Source organism: Colletotrichum paranaense, assembly GCF_030867605.1.
Source record: "Colletotrichum paranaense strain IMI 384185 chromosome Unknown Scaffold_2.1, whole genome shotgun sequence".
Classification (NCBI taxonomy): Eukaryota; Fungi; Ascomycota; class Sordariomycetes; order Glomerellales; family Glomerellaceae; genus Colletotrichum; species Colletotrichum paranaense.
In genome coordinates, this window is record NW_026848960.1 from 4,340,430 (window position 1) to 4,356,011 (window position 15,582).

The window sequence follows — 15,582 nt, forward strand, 5'->3', positions numbered from 1 at the left end:
TGTACTTATGGACGACTGATCTGTAAGCCACCTACTTAGGTATGCTTTGGAGGCCGGAGAACTTGCGTACCTGAATGCAGCTCTCTATATTTACAGAACATATGAACTTACTAACCAGAAGAATCCCATTTACCCAGATTACTAATCAGTCCGTTCAGCACATGCTAAAGCTAAGACCGTGTTTCTTCATCACCATGTTCAACCCTCGAGGTCCATAAGCTCTCGGATCATCATCTTGCCACAACAGTTCAACCGCTTTAGCCGCTTCTCGGACACCACCTGGCGATCGCGGATTCGAGTTTAGTCCCAATCGAAAAGCGTGGACGTGCTCTGGCTTCTTACAACAGGATGCCAAAATCGACCCCGGCCACAGCATCATCCTCCGCAGCGGTGACTTGCTGGTATAAACGGCCCAACAGAGAGGCAATATCTTGTCTATCCGAGATTCGATCTCAGCAAGGAGTTCCGCGTTCTGATGTGTATCTTGGTGGAAGGCAGAATGAACGATGAGAATTAGAGCGGTGCGGTAGATGGCGACGGCTGTTGATTGTTGGTAGCGAGGGCATGCGCCTTCGTCTTCAAGAACGTCGGATGAGGGATCCAATGAGTCTAGCTTCTTCAGAAGTGACTTGTAAGATTCGAACAGACCATCGGATGTGGACCCACTCAGTTCCTCTCTCCTACGCTTCTCAAGAAGATTTGAGATATCTGGTATCATGGCAAAGAGCCCATGGCCAAAACCTAGCATGAATCCTCGCGACTTGAATTGGCCCAGAAATTCTAGAGAGCCGAGAAAAGGATCCACTGTCACGGGGTTCTCCTCCTGCAAGCCTCGTGGCGTGACTGCTAACTTTAGAGCGAACATGGCATATATCTCCAGGAGAAAGCCACGGATATGCTCAGTCTTCTTTGAAGCTGATGGCTTGTAGGTGTCAGCTGCCAATTCCATCACGTAATGACGGCTAGCTCGAATATGATGATAGACGGCCCCCGAGTTATCGCCTTGAACCCCCTGCACAAGGTTAGTCGGATGCAACATGCTGACAAGAGAAATAGACAAATGACTTACTTCGAAAATGCATAGCATGATGAGAATCAGAAGCGTGTAGAGCTTCTTGTCCTCATCGCGTTCGCCAAATGGACACGCCGCATCGTCACAAAGCGCTTTTCGTAGTCCTTCAAGCAGCCGGGCATAATGCCTTCGAGTCATGACTTCCAACTGCGGGCGGTCAGGCTCTAGAACGGCCATATGTGCTCCTCCGATAGCGAGAACGCAGTCCATCACAAGACTATCGGAAGCTGCTAGAGGCAACACATAGTTGATAAACGGGTTACCATCTGCGCTAGGACCACGAGCTAGTAGCTCCGCGGTCATATCGAGGTATTGATCATACAGCGGCCTTGAACTGCTGCTTAAGTTTGAAAGAGTCCCAAATGTGAGAGATGCGCGCAGAGATGATGTGTTCTCAAGCACTTCCGGGATAGATGCCGTCGTCAGAACGGTTGCTCTAGGTCGACTAGGTAGCGTCGTATGCTGCTGGGAAGATCCATTGCTCTCCGAGGTTTCATTTGTTGACGGTATTTGTTTTGGAAGGATGTCTCTGGTACTCTTATTGACGATATCTTCTGCAGAGACAGGCCATGTGCATTCCCGTCCGGTGCGGGCACATGACGTGCAACATGGTCTGCGTTCGTCACACTTCTTCCGTTTAGCGCGGCATGTCAAACAGCCATTCTTTGACCTAGGAATGTTGCGGCGATACCTGGTCGGGTAGCGTGCACCTTCCTGTGGCAGATTTTGCTGATCTGTTGCAGTTGACATGCTTGAGCCTGAGCCAGGTGGTTTATGTTGATATCTGGATGGCTGGCGTTGCTAGCAGGAATAGCTAGCTTGGGCGCGCTTAGATAGGGGTAAGGTCGATAGGAAATGTTGCCTGCTAGATATATCCTAAGTACATCAGTTATATAGGCAACCATCAAAGATTCCGTAACTTGTTACACCGTCGGGTGCCTCTCGCTTGATCGGTGCGGCGCGCGCCTGTCAGCTGACCATCGAAGGATTAGCGATCTGGAACACAGCCCCCGCCCCGCTATTCCCGACCAGTGAGCCAAGTTTGCTGTGAAGTATGCCTACCCATCAATTGTTCTTGACAAATGACTTAAATTCAATTAAACGCGGCAAGATCTAATCGATATGTTGCCTAAGTCTTCATACCTAAGGCGTGACAAAATTTCACCATGAAACATTGAGTTATATTCTAGCCGGAGGCCATGACTTGTCACCTTCTACATATTCAGGCGCCTAGGTATATCACGCTTCATCTTGTGATTTGGATTGTGCTGAGAAACCACGATCATCTTTCTTTGAGCTCAAGATTGTCTTCTTTTCTTTTTCTCTCATGACAAGACCTCTGGTACTCCTTCCATTCATACCTACTGTGAGGCCCTGCCTATATTGACTGAAACCCCTTATGCCTTCCATTCTTTAATGACTTGACCGATCCTTCCTGCCTAAAACCTATGGGCGTTGCTTCCTTCCTCCTCTGAACTTGGCCTAAATGAGAACACCATGTGACCAAGGTATGAGAACAGGAGAGGAAGGAGTTGATCAATCTTTTTAAGTAAGGGAAAGTACCGCAGAAAGTATTGTTACTGCCTCTGGAGGCAGGCCTTCCAAAACATCTGCATCACCGGGAATATATTGTCCCTTTCCTCCCGTCTCGACAGTGAATGTATTCACAGTCTGCTGATGCATGTCACCATTCACGTCAGCAGTCACTTCTTATTCACCAAAAACCTCAATTCGGAACGTCACGTCAATAAAGCCTCAAAGGGCTTACCTTCCCGTAGTATTGCCCTCTCGTCTGTCTCTCAATTGCGGAAAGTCTCAATAACACAAATATCTACCTTAGGCTACAAGGTATTTCTGCGCACATTGCATCACAATCAATACCTGCATACTCAATGGCGGGCGAGAACGAACAAGAACCTGCTCCGCAGGATACTCAACCTGCCTCTTCCCCTGGCGCTCCGGCAGAACAGCAATCTGACCTAACTCAAGAGCAAATGCATCTGCGTGGAGGCTGCATCGACCACGATGGCTTTTGCTGTGGTGTTTGGTAAGTATTCAGAATCATTAGATATCTATAGCAGACGAATCTGACAGAGTATCAGGCCTGCCGATGGATGCTACCCTGGAGCGCTGTGTGCCTTCTGCACTGTTATGTGAAGCAGACGACTCCTCGAAATAAAGACGCTGAGATGTCCAGATATCTCTAAGGACACCGGGGTAGTCAGAATGGGGATGAATGGCAAACAGAAGAATGATGGAGAGATCGCAAACGGTCTGATCCCAATTATCATATCAAAGAGAAACCTCGGCTTCTATAGCTACAGTTCCGCATCTGAAATTGCACGTTTGACCATTGACTTTACTGTGAACCAAGATTTGATGCAAAATTGATAATACTTCACTGATACTGTCCTTGATCACCCATAATCACTCACTCACTTATAGTTGAGTCCCCATGACTTGCTGGTCCTCCAGATTGTTTGCTGCAGAGCGTACCCGTTGGTAGCTCGTCGGGAAGGCGATTGAAAGGCGAGAAAAGATCCATGCCTGCATGTGAAAACCATCAGCCATTCCAATGTTCAACCTTTATTTATGTCTCAAGTTCGTACTCACCGTTATCCCTTTCATCTGACATGAAAGCCTCGGTCAAGAATATTTGCTCATCAAGCATGACTTGATCTCCAACAAGACCTTCCAGAAAAGCATCTTTCGAATTTGCAATAGGCTCTGAAAGCAGTTGGATAGGCCAGTCAGCTACAAGGGTAGCATCGAACCTCGGACCTCCAGCTCGCGCAAGGACGATGCTAACTGCTTGTGATGCCTTCTTCGCTTCAACTGAGTCTTCGGCCTTTCTCATCCAGATGCTGCGAGCAGTCCTCAACGCAGTCAATATCTCGTTCTCCCGGCCCAAAGTTTGCCTTTGGTAAACCAGCGAACAGAGGACCATGGTGGCTGTCAAGAAGTGGTGGTTCATGATAGATCCTACCCTCCAGTGCATCATGAAGAGCTGGCCGCCGGGGCACGTTTCTTCGTCTAAAGTTTGTTGGATCTGTAGCATTCCAAGAGCTGCATCAAGACAAGCTGTCCTTGAGTATGAGTACGCGTCATCATGCTCTATAGTCGATTTTGCGAAGAGGAACCGGCGATGCAACATGACTTTTCCCTCGCAAAACATGTGGCGAAGGAAAAGGCGGGCCATGATTACTTGGGGGGAGTCGGTCACGCTAGAGGCCATAGACTTCATGCGGAGTGGTAGAGGGATGCTGCTGTATGCCTGCTCAAGAATCCCGTCAAGTCGCATTATGTCCGCGTAACTACTTGGGCTGAGGGATGCTGCAAGGTCGGAGATGGTCCCTAGAGCGATCAGAAGTCTCCTTCGAGCAATGATCCCCAGGGCTGTTGTATGCTCTGTCTCTGGCCTTGGCGGTGGTAGACTTGTCATTTCTCCGTGCAGGTCTTCATCGTTTAAATTTCGTGGCTCGGCTGTGTCGAACTCGCCATCTCGTACCATGCGGGGCATTCCCATCTGACCTGAGATCAAGATGTCTCCCAGTAGTACGGTTGCCCATACTCGGCGCCTCATCTCTGCCTTTAGCGGGGTGATTTCCGGGAAGTGTTTGGGATCTCTGTGGTACCCCATTCGTTTGGCTAGGTTGACTTCGAGGCCAAGCAAGAACCAAACATCCCTCTGCGCGTCGTCATGTATCCTGAATTCAACGTAGACGTAATTCATGAAAGTCTCTAGCGCATAGTCGCCACCTTGAGTATACTCTCCCATCAGCAGACATTGTACCAGTTTCTCTCGGTACAGTTCTATTTGCAGCTGTTGGTGGCCATCTTCAGATACGTCAGTGGAAGGGTCTGATGCGATGACAGCTAAGCAAATCATGCTGAAAAGAAGACCGATCCACATTGTGGAAGTGTCGTTGGGATCGCGCCAGAATTGTTCGTACTATCGCCCATGCCGCTATCAGTCAATCGACCTGGCAAAATGTAGAGAAATTACACTTACCTCTTTGAGAAACGTTGGGCCATGGACGGACGCTGCTGTGCATTAGTAAGGGATACTCTCAAATCCAAGCAATCGGCCGAGACAAGGCGCGAAAAGACATACATGAAGAGACGAGGTCTAGACGGTTGAAATATCGAGATATATAGCGGTCTACTGCGTTTTTCGGCGGCAGGGTGGACAGGATTTCTGACCTTGAAGCTGCAGGTCGGCATCCGTACAAAAGCAAGGGGCGCTGCCACCTTCGACGTTGGGTGAAAGAGCTTGGGTCTTCAAAGCAGTAATCTGCTGTTGGACTTTCTGCCAGCTTGGACTGTTCCTCTCGATCGAAGTGGTCTTTCAAATCGGCAATACTCTCCATGATCGCCGACCAGTGTTCACTGCCGACATACTGGTGTTCCATAGCGCTTGACCGCATACTCCCCGTCTCTGAGCGATCGTCAATTGGCGTAGGTATGTTTGCAGGCGTACCGATCTGACTTGTTCGGTTTTCCGATGACCCCAACATTGTAACCAATTGCTCGAGGTGGACTAGACGATCTTGCAGACTTATATTGGGAGCGCCACTAGATGTGACCTTTGGAGGTGGGATAGTGTCGTTGGTTTCTGGATAGACACAATCCTGGCCCCTAGAGGAGCAGGTTCTACAGGGACGTTGACGATCACATCTAATCCTAAGCAGTGTGTTAGAATCCTGGGGCAGCCTAAATGGTAAATAAAGATTCAGACTTACTTGCGGCGTCGACAACTATTGCAGGAAAGTTGAGGTTTATCTCGGCGTCGACTGGCACTAGGTTGAGGTTGAGATGAGACATTCGTCGGTGTACCCGGAGGACGAGGTCTGGCAGCTAACGCAGGATATGCCATATTCGCGTTCTGGGAGACTGCAAACAATTGGAGTTGAAAGTTTGGAACTGAACTACGAAATTCGCAGATTTTAGCAGATGAGTTGTTGATCTTTAGGAGTAGTGATGAAGTCACGGGTCATTTCGGTTGTTTTCGCAGCTTTGTAAATGCAGGAAGTGTACATGTAAGCGCTAATCCCGGAGCGGCTATGGACTTAAGGTCCGACCCTCCGACCCTCCGCCCGGCTCTCCGCTGCCCCTTGAGCATATATGCTCGACTCCAGTATGGAAACTCAGATACCTCAATTTCAGTTGAAGTTTAGATTCACAGGCCTCTTATAAAATCATCCAAGAATATTTAGTGACTATTTAGATGCTCTGATGGATTCTTCGTTCTGACCATAGCGACACTCATGCAGCCACATCAGTCACTGGGACCAAACTTCCGCGGTTCTGTTAGTTCCACATTATCTTCTGGTAACATGTTGAGAAAGAAAGCATTCACATTTCAATCAAGATCAAATGCATTTATATTTTGAGGTTGTGTTCTTATAAGGCACATGTAATAGCCCCACAATCTCGCCAGGTGAGCTATGGCACTCCTAAGGATCCCAAATATCCTGCTCGTCATCGGACGGGAATTTGACAAAAGAGCGCAGCTTCACCCACCCTTCTTCAACAAGAGTAGAGAACGTGAGACCTTCATTCTCCAGCCACAACATCTGCGCCGTGCCGTCCGAAGTAGATATCTCAGTAATCTTAGCCTGGGAGGAAGAATGAACAGCCATCAGGCACCGGATCAGCTTTGACCAAATCGGACGACCTGGAGTGTCGAAAAGTTGATGGCCAGCAAGTTGCCGATACATATCGTACCAGCTCCAGTTGAAGTTCCGCAAGCCCAGATGTAGATCTTTTCGAGCAATCTCAAAGGCAAAGGGAACGAAGCCTGCTTGATCCCAGTTGAGTATGGCCACAAGCCTGTACTCATCACCGCGCTCGGTATAGACCTTCTTAACAAGTAGGTTGTGGGGCTCCAAGTCGTTGTGGCACAAGACTGAGCTTTGAGTTAGCAGATCCAAGTCTGTTTCAGTGAACCCGAAGTGTTCCGCTTCGGGCGCATGCACACTCACGACCAAAGTCCCATCAGTCCTTCCGTTCACCGCGCAATCGGCGTTTCGGGGGCAGAGGTTACGGCGCATTAGGGAAGCAAAGTCGGTATGATATCCGTAAGGCGGACCGCCGACTAGGATGGAGAGCTCCGTGTTCTTTGTCTCGAATGGGGTGTTCCGGAGTAATTGCCATTGCTCGAATGTCAGCTTCTGCAAGGAGAGGCTGCACAACTTGGACACTGCCTTGAATAAATCTCCGACAATTTCTCCTCGATTTTCGACGTCCAAGTCATCCCACACTGTTTCCAGTGGACAGGAATCCGGGTACCATTGAGAAAGGACATAGGAAACCTTCGTACCGTCTTTCATCCAACTATATCCAGAACCCCAGACCTTCGGAACCAGCGAAGGAAGGACGGTTCGGGCTAGGTTCGTGATTGCAGCAGTTGCCAGGGGAGATTCATTCTTTTCGTACTTTTGGATCCGTACAAACAACTGGCGGGGAATCCCAGGTGGAGGTTGACTTTCTTTGAAATTCAACAGGAAGGCGCAAAAGATCATGTTATTCTGAAGGACTTGTACCTGGACCTTGGTATCGTCGGTATCCTCGCCGAGCTCAGGCATGCCCCCGAGGACATATGAGTCTGGGAACAGACCGTTGGGGTTGATGGTATAAGTAGTCATGTTGGGTTGTTGGAGTGTTGGAAGGTAATGTTGCCCACTTGAATGATTTGCTTTCAGCTTAAAGTGTTCTATCTAAGTCGAGCTTGGAATATAGGTGGGAAATGAGTTGATGAGAAGAAATTCCGGCCTGAGAACACACACACTTTATAATCAGTCACTCGGGGGATGAAGACCTCTGGAATACGTCAAGGAAATGATGCCACAGGCCGTGAACTTGACCCGGCAGCCCTGGTTAACATACAAAGTGTTGTTCGACAAAGAACGTTGGCGGCAGCCAAAGCTCACTGTTTGGAACGGCTCCTTTGACTTAGGGTTAGATCGATTTCTTCAACTATCATTGAATACTTCAACAGTGAGATTGTATTTTATGTTTATTCAACTGTTTCAGCGTACATACTGATTGCTGGCTCCTTTTCATGCGATCAAGAGTGCTTTTTGCCGCTCACCGACGGTTTCGGTCTAAAGACTCGGTAAGGCCCTAGAGGTCACAGTACACCGAGGAACCCCCACCAAACCGCCCCACCAGGAATTCAAGATTCAGCAGGAGCTCTGACCTCTCACCTCACCTCCAACGCCGCCATCCTCACAAACTCCCTCTTGCAAGTATCGACACCATAAAAATCCGGCACCATGGACACCTCACGAGACTCATCGAATCTGCTGGACACGCATAATCGGCTCATTGCCGACGTCCTCTCCCGCTTCCGGATGCTCACAATGCTCGCGACGATCCAAGCTGAAGGAGAGCGTAAGAACGTTGAGCCGCAGACGGTCGCTGTGACGGGCATGTCGATGCAAATGGAATTTGAAGGACTGGTATGCCACCACTGACCACTCTATCCCCAAATTCTCCTGAAATCCAGACGCACACTGCCAATTGCGCCCACCTTCCACCTTGGAGAATGAACACAACACCCGGCTGACCATGAGACCGCAGCACGCATCAATCAAAGACCTCCTCGCACTCAGCCGCCGCCTCAAAGAGCTCTGGCTGTTCGGCAAGCTAGGACAGGGAGAAGGCGACGCTCGCATTCAGGCAGACAAGCTTCAGGCCGACGTGGTCCGGTGCGCGGAGCTCCTTAACGCCATCCAGGAGACGCGGTTCGCTGGTCTTGCAGCCGCGGCAGGGGGCAAATGGGTGCCGATGGGTCGCGCGGATGGTGCAGCTGGAGAGGGTGCTGCTGCGGCTGCTGCTGGTGCTGCTCCCCCACCTGCTGCTCCGACGGCTCCGAATGGAGCTGGTGGTGCTGCGTAGGTACGGATTCGTGGATTGACTTGAGAAGTCGGAGGGAGAATGGCAAAAACTAGGATTGCATGCTTTGGCGTTTGGGCTTGGGGTTCTCGAGATGAGGACGACGTATCTCTGAACACGCAACGCTGATACCCGTATACAGAGGACGGAAAAGGGAATTTTATGCTTTTTTGATTCTATCGTATCATTTTTATGAGCAGTCACCGCTGCGCTGTCAACCCTGATCCTCCACATCCAGCAACTCTGTCGCCAGATCTGGCTGACTTAACCGTCACCGTTGACAGGGTTCTCGTCTTCGTCACCAAGCGCCGACTCGAGGGTCTTGCTTCCCTTCTCCTCCTTTCCGGTTCGAACCCCTCCAGCCTCGATGCCGCCAGCCGTGAGCCACAGGAAATAGTCGGACTTGAAGTTATCTACCTGCTGGAAGAAGATGTGGAAGCTGGAGACATGATCAGTAAATGTATTAAATAGAAAGGATAGGGTATCCCATACGTGTTCTCCTGCTCTTCAACCTCAAAGATGCGCTGGTAGATCTGCTTATCCTTGAAGGCCTGCAATTTCTCGTCGTACTTCGTAAAGTCGATCGTCTCCTTGCCAAAGTTGTCCGCCGCCCGCTTGTTGTAGGCATCGAACACGGGTCGCTCCAAAAGAAGACCCAGACCAGGAGCCTTGGGAATCGCGATCCTCGTGGGACCGTAACTCTCCTTGATGCGCTCCAGTGGGGTGGCGCAACGGACGACGAGGGAAGCCATGCCGACCATTTTGCGGATCTGGTGCATCATGAAACTTTGTCCGTGGACCTTGGTGGAGACCCACTCGGTGTCGCGAATCTGAATCGGCTGCATGTTGACCTTGAAGGACTTGATGTGGCGCTTGGCTGACGGGTCCTTGAAGCTCTTCTGGACGGTGTAGTTGTGGAAGTTGATTGTGCCGCAGTACATGTTGAGGGCCTCCTGAAGCTGAGCGAGGCGCTCGGGGGTAACACGGTAACGTCTCTTGGCTGCAATGTAAGCGGCCTTGATGTCACGCAGGGCAAAGTCAAGGGGGGTGAGGTCGCGGTTTCTGGGCTTGACGCTTCCTTCGGGGACCTCTGCGGGGGCCTTGTTCTCCTCGGTGGTGGCGGGCTCGGCTGGTGTCTCCTCAGTCTTCGTCTCGGGGGCGGACTTGGCCTCGTCTGCCTGTGCGGTCGCATCCTCGTCGGCATGGATTCGCTCCATCACCTTGGCCTTGGTCTCGGGATCGAGCTTGTCGAGGATCGGCTTGATGTCCTCCTCGTCAACCTTTCTCCAGTATCCCTCGACATCGGCCAGCTTCTTTGAGAACTCCTCGTAGTAGCCCTTCTCCTTCGCGGCCTCAACCAGCTGCTTCCACAGCCAGCTGTCGGGATGAGGGGGCAGTAGGCAGTATGTCGGCATGAGGTACTCGTACCATCTCGAGTCGCAGGTTTGGTAGCAGCTGAAGGAGTTGTTGGTACGCTGGATACCCCAGACACGGATCTGGTCGGGGAGAGCAGCGTTGATTTTCTCGACAATGTCCTCGTCTTCGATAATGAGCTTCAAGCTGATGACGTTACCAGCAGCGTGGACGCCTTTGTCGGTTCTCGCGCATCGGACAAGACTCGACTTCTTGTGGTCATCGGCATTGGCCTTTGAGATGGCCCCAGCAGCAACAAAGGCTTTGAACAAGTCTCCCTCGATTGTCTTTTCCTCATTGTTGATCTGCATGCCCTTGTAGCCCGTGCCTGAGTATCCGACCATGACGGCCACCTTTCGCTTCGGCTTGCGACCCTCGGCGGCGATCTCTTCGGCGGTGAAAGGGTTTTCGGTGGTCTCAGGGTTGCCGTCCTTGTCTACCTTTCTGCGCTTGAATTCTTGGTACTCGGCATTGCGTCCGCGCTTGTCAGTGGCCTCACGGCTATTCCCTGGTTAGACATCATTGGCGCCAGTTGCAAACACAAATAACAAGTCAATTGACAAGGGCAGAGCTTACCTCCACGCCGACCGGCCGACGTCGTGCTTCCGCTTCGGTCCGCGCGACTTGCCGCCTCGCCTGTTGTCGTCGCGCCTGTCGCCGCGTCGGCCCTCCTGTGATTTTTCCACTGCAGCACCGGGCTGGGCTGAGCCATCTGCGCGGGACTCTGATGAAATTGACGGCTTGTCGCCAGTCGGGAGGTCGGCAGGTTGCCTCGCGGGAGCACCGCCGGCCGGTTGAGGAGCATCGTCGGTCGCCATGTTCGAATTGAGGTGGCGGACGTTCTCATCGTCCGTACAATCCAGGTGGAGTTTTTGCGCCCGCCTACAGCAGAAGCTCTTGTCAAGAAATTTTCCTGCGAGCTGCAAGGCTGCGGGACGCGGCGCGGAGAGGCGGGGCTGAACACTGGTAGGTGGGGTATCTTGATCACGCTAGTCCTGGATAGGCCTAGAGATACCTGGCCATGCACAGATTAAAAGCATCTCATTCTCATTTCACTCTTATTGCCTCTCCCTCACTCACTTACTTCAAATGATTCAATTCTCACAAAGAGCAGAAAACTCAACGTGAGTATGCCTTCGATGCAGCTCAGAATTACCCCTGAGGCTTGCATCTCATAAGTACTCAGTCCCAGGAGATCACTTCTACCACTTTCATAATAACCCGACACAAGTCGCGCCGTCTGCGGTTAAGCTTGGAGGGATCCAAAGCACAAAGCTGACTAGCGGCCAATTCGATGTGGATAACCTGTCGGACAGAGATGAATGCGATTGGCCTCAGCCTCACACCTCGGAACTAATACGCCAATACGATGCCATACCCGATATCAAGCCCTCTTCGCCTCACCTCTTATGTCTCCAGTGCCCATCTCGCCCATACATACTCTTCACTTTCCGATCTGACGCTCGGAAACGCAATTCACTAAACTTTTTTCTCTGTCTGTTTTTTCCCAGTTGGCTATTCACTCGCTCCCGGATTCCATAATCACAGAGCATCGTAGTCCGAACGTTCGCTTTATTCAGACCCGAGCCTGTCTTATATCCACAATGCCAAAGCATAGAAAGTCCCGCCTCGGATGCAAAGAATGCAAAGAACGAAAGGTCAAATGCGATGAGTCTCGGCCGATTTGTATTAGATGCAAGACCGCGGGAAGAAATTGCTCTTACCGAGAGCTGGTCAGCAGTCTCCCAACGCCACCAGCCCAAACACCGGCACATTTGTCCACTCCTCAAGCTCTGAGCCCGCAATCCTCAGTTTCCTCCAGTCGTCAGTTACAACTGCCCTCAGCAGTACCAGATCCTCATGGCGCGACTACGTCATTGCATATATCAGAGTTGTCAGATGACTTCTTCTCCGAACGCTTCAGCTTGTTCCACTTCGATCTACTCCTCTTCTTTAGGGGGGCTCTCACAGATTTCCTCGTCTCCCTGCAGTCCGAAATGGGCCCAATGATGCGTCTGACGTATTCTGAAGCGTTGAAGGCGCCGTATTTGATGGACCAGGTCTTGGCCTTCACCGCCGCCTACAGGAGCACAGTGGCCAATGACGAAGAAACAGCGGCGTTGTACCTCACCCAAGCGACCGGTCTCCAAACGAGAGCCATAGGGCATCTGGATATCGGCGGGTTGCAAGTAAACGAAGACAACGTCATGGCGCTCTTCTGTTTCAGCCTCCTACTTGGTCAACAGACCTTGTTCGAAGCCTTCGCCGCAGCAACCTCGATACCTACCGTGCTCGACAAGCTCGTTCAGTGTCTGACGCTTCATCATGGAATTCGTGGCATTGTCGCGGAAGCCATGGGAAAGTTCCATGGTCACATCCAGAAGGTCCTTCCCCACAATCCGGCATATTCTATGGAGAATGGCACACAAGTCCTTCACGGCAACGAGTGTGATAGCTTGCTCCAGCGGCTGAATGAAAATGAGATGAATGAACAAACGAGGGGTGTTTACATAGACGTTGTTAAGATTCTGCAGTATCTCTTCGATTCTGTACGTTCGGATGAAAGTCGCAGGCTCATCGTGATTCAGGAATGGCCTGTTCGAGTGTCACAGGAGTACATCAGACTCCTTCAACAAAGACGTCCAGAAGCTCTAGTCTTGTTGTCTTATTATGCTGTTCTGCTGCATTGGGCGAAAGACTATTGGGCTGTGGGCGGTTCTGGAGAGTTTCTTATTCGGGCAACTTCAGATCATCTTGGGACTTACTGGAAAGAATGGCTGGAATGGCCGAATGAGATGTTGAAGGAAGGCAAAAGAATGTACATAGCATGAAAGTTAGGGAAAGACGACGACCGAAGTTGACTGGATTGACGACCGAATAGTTCAACATTGTAAACTAGGAAGTATGCATGTATTTTATATAATGTACATAGAAGAAGTGAAAAGTAAATTTCATCGCGCCAGCAAGTCTCATGGAAAAAAAACCTTGCGTTGAGCGGAAAAAGGGGACATTCTTGTCAAGTAGAACCCTCATCAGTATTGAGACGGCACTATCAGAACCCGTGGAACATTGGTGCAGCCCTCTTGGTGGTGTTGGACTTGACGGGACTTTCGGAACAAGACCAGCACTCGGCCTTGGAAGCATCCCCGCAGCCATCGTTGAAGATCGACTTCTCGGGGTACGGGCAAAGGATGCGGTTGTGCGTCGCATTGCCGACAGAGATCTGGATAGGCGTCTGGTCGGGCGCGGTGCCGTTCTCAACCCAGTTGCGAAGCTGCTCGAAGAGGCCAGTGGGGGTGCCGCTCACACCGCCGAAGCAGTGGCCCAAGCCGGGAGCCTCGAAGTAGCGGTAGAAGTCCTGGATATCAGGGATGACCTCGTTCACTGCCTTGTAGTAGTCTTCGGTACCACCGGGTGGGATGATGTTGTCAGCCTGCAGACAGAATGTTAGCTTGCTAATTGCTTGGTACAAGATCCTGGTGATGCATGCGTACCAAACCGTGGAAAGTCACCATCTTGCCTCCGGCTGCCTTGAACTGTCTCAGATCGGGGTCGGCGGTCTCGACAATCGACTCATATTGCTGGCGACCAGAGTATACCAGCGCATCATACTCCTCGCGGCTCATATTTGTTAAGTCAAAGGTCTCATTCTTGGCGATGAAAAGCTTGAACCAGGCGGTACCGAGGTTAGATGGTTCATCTGTGCACCCTTTCTCGTTGCAGCTCGTCATCACAATGCCCGGCTGACTGAAGGACGTCGGCTTGTCGCCCGTAAAGTCGGCTCCAGGCAAGATACCGTGGTACGGCCGCTGGCCATCGGCGGTGACATGGCCGTGCCACGTAGCATTCACTACCGTCGCAGCGGCTTCTGAGATGATCTGCTGAGTTCCATTTTTCTGGGCGCAGGTGATCGATTGGCCGACGAGGGAGAAAGGATCAAAGGACTTGAAGCAGGCTGCGATGTCGGAGATGACTCCGTCCGCGACTCCATCTAGAGGATCGCATTCGGAGGTGGCTTTGTTCACGATGGCGTCGAACTCACAAGGGTAAGGGAACGCGCCAAGCTCATTCATTACTTGGTGGGGCCAGTAGACGAAGCTCACCAGCTTGTTCCAGTTGATTGCCGGGGCGCCTGCTACTATGCCGTCGTAGATGTGGGGGTAGCGTTGGGCAAGCATGAGCCCTTGTCGTCCACCCTGGGAACAGCCGGCCCAGTAGGAGTACTGGGGGTCCTGGCTGTAGTAGCTCTTGATCAAAGACTTGCCGATAATGGCCTGGGGGTTTTGTGATCAGCACTCATAAGCTTTACAGGGTCTCATTGGAGAAGTGCGACTGATAATTACCTCGTCCTTGAGGGAAACGGATGCCAAATTCTGCAAGTTGTACAGGTTGACGTTGCCAGGGCTGTTCAACGCCCACGGACTAGGCTCATTCGCAGATCCGAGGCCAGCATCCGTTGTGATGGTCGCAAAACCGTCCGCAATGGCTCCGTTCATTGCGTTGTAGCTCAAGAAGAAGCGGCCGGCGACCCAGCCCCCTCCGCCCACAGCCATGAACCTCTCATTCCAGTTTTCCGGAAGCCATGCCTCGGTGACGAGGTTGTCGTTCTGGCCCGGGTGCGTATACGTGATGGTCACGTTGCAAAAGGTCGCGTTCGTCAGTTGGACGGCCGGGGAGGTGTATTGGAAAGCTGCGGGGACGGAGGCGCTGTAGTTGGTGACTAGGTTCGCCTCAAGAGACAAAATCTCAGCTCCGTAGAGGACTGGGCCGAAGGTGCTCGGGACACAGTTTTGAGCAAGGGACAGAGACATCGCGATGGGGATCTGAGCTTGTAAAGCTCGTGGTGACCAGGCGAATCGCGGTTTGAGGTGAGAGGTGATGTGACTGATGAGTGTATCGAACATTATTCCTGTTATGACAATTGGCGACCGAAGATGGTTTTTATAAGTCTTTCATGATAAACGTAGTGAGAATTTCAAAGCCCAAAGCCTCAATGCCCCTAAGAAGATGATGATCTCCAAAATCGAGGCTCAGCAATTCGCCAAGATCTCAACGTAAGCCTCGGACAACTAGCCTTTAATTCTAGCTCCTTGCTGTCCGATTTGGGACTTTGGATAGACCTCGGGTAGAGCGCGTTGTCATTGGATGCTGACATTCCGCGGACGGCCTGAGTCACACGCCGCACTCCGGACCCGGAT

The 15,582-nt window shown here is 51.3% G+C and overlaps 9 protein-coding genes across 9 annotated transcripts; 3 read left to right on the forward strand and 6 right to left on the reverse strand.

Annotated features, from left to right (window-relative positions):
* Positions 1–154: 154 nt before the first annotated feature.
* Positions 155–1,375, reverse strand: CPAR01_03375 (C6 zinc finger domain-containing protein; the record flags this gene model as incomplete). The annotated part of the gene is made up of 2 exons (XM_060487662.1): positions 155–1,012; positions 1,070–1,375. 2 exons carry the CDS (start codon positions 1,373–1,375, stop codon positions 155–157), a joined length of 1,164 nt encoding a protein of 387 aa, XP_060354990.1.
* A 1,589-nt stretch (positions 1,376–2,964) lies between these two features.
* CPAR01_03376 (uncharacterized protein) lies at positions 2,965–3,229 on the forward strand (the record flags this gene model as incomplete). Its single annotated transcript, XM_060487663.1, has 2 exons — positions 2,965–3,119; positions 3,175–3,229. 2 exons carry the CDS (start codon positions 2,965–2,967, stop codon positions 3,227–3,229), a joined length of 210 nt encoding a protein of 69 aa, XP_060354991.1.
* A 433-nt stretch (positions 3,230–3,662) lies between these two features.
* On the reverse strand, positions 3,663–5,589 carry CPAR01_03377 (fungal specific transcription factor; the record flags this gene model as incomplete). Its single annotated transcript, XM_060487664.1, has 3 exons — positions 3,663–5,024; positions 5,085–5,119; positions 5,187–5,589. The coding sequence occupies 3 exons, from the start codon at positions 5,587–5,589 to the stop codon at positions 3,663–3,665; spliced, it is 1,800 nt and encodes a 599-aa protein (XP_060354992.1).
* Positions 5,590–5,630: 41 nt separating this feature from the next.
* Positions 5,631–5,896, reverse strand: CPAR01_03378 (uncharacterized protein; the record flags this gene model as incomplete). Its single annotated transcript, XM_060487665.1, has 2 exons — positions 5,631–5,755; positions 5,815–5,896. The coding sequence occupies 2 exons, from the start codon at positions 5,894–5,896 to the stop codon at positions 5,631–5,633; spliced, it is 207 nt and encodes a 68-aa protein (XP_060354993.1).
* Positions 5,897–6,528: 632 nt separating this feature from the next.
* On the reverse strand, positions 6,529–7,719 carry CPAR01_03379 (uncharacterized protein; the record flags this gene model as incomplete). Its single annotated transcript, XM_060487666.1, has 1 exon — positions 6,529–7,719. The coding sequence occupies one exon, from the start codon at positions 7,717–7,719 to the stop codon at positions 6,529–6,531; it is 1,191 nt and encodes a 396-aa protein (XP_060354994.1).
* Positions 7,720–8,349: 630 nt separating this feature from the next.
* Positions 8,350–8,974, forward strand: CPAR01_03380 (uncharacterized protein; the record flags this gene model as incomplete). Its single annotated transcript, XM_060487667.1, has 2 exons — positions 8,350–8,535; positions 8,657–8,974. 2 exons carry the CDS (start codon positions 8,350–8,352, stop codon positions 8,972–8,974), a joined length of 504 nt encoding a protein of 167 aa, XP_060354995.1.
* A 261-nt stretch (positions 8,975–9,235) lies between these two features.
* On the reverse strand, positions 9,236–11,202 carry CPAR01_03381 (tRNA pseudouridine synthase A; the record flags this gene model as incomplete). The annotated part of the gene is made up of 3 exons (XM_060487668.1): positions 9,236–9,410; positions 9,464–10,885; positions 10,961–11,202. 3 exons carry the CDS (start codon positions 11,200–11,202, stop codon positions 9,236–9,238), a joined length of 1,839 nt encoding a protein of 612 aa, XP_060354996.1.
* Positions 11,203–11,988: 786 nt separating this feature from the next.
* CPAR01_03382 (Upc2 protein) lies at positions 11,989–13,215 on the forward strand (the record flags this gene model as incomplete). The annotated part of the gene is made up of 1 exon (XM_060487669.1): positions 11,989–13,215. One exon carries the CDS (start codon positions 11,989–11,991, stop codon positions 13,213–13,215), a length of 1,227 nt encoding a protein of 408 aa, XP_060354997.1.
* A 221-nt stretch (positions 13,216–13,436) lies between these two features.
* On the reverse strand, positions 13,437–15,288 carry CPAR01_03383 (uncharacterized protein; the record flags this gene model as incomplete). The annotated part of the gene is made up of 3 exons (XM_060487670.1): positions 13,437–13,817; positions 13,879–14,658; positions 14,728–15,288. 3 exons carry the CDS (start codon positions 15,286–15,288, stop codon positions 13,437–13,439), a joined length of 1,722 nt encoding a protein of 573 aa, XP_060354998.1.
* Between the last annotated feature and the right edge of the window lie 294 nt (positions 15,289–15,582).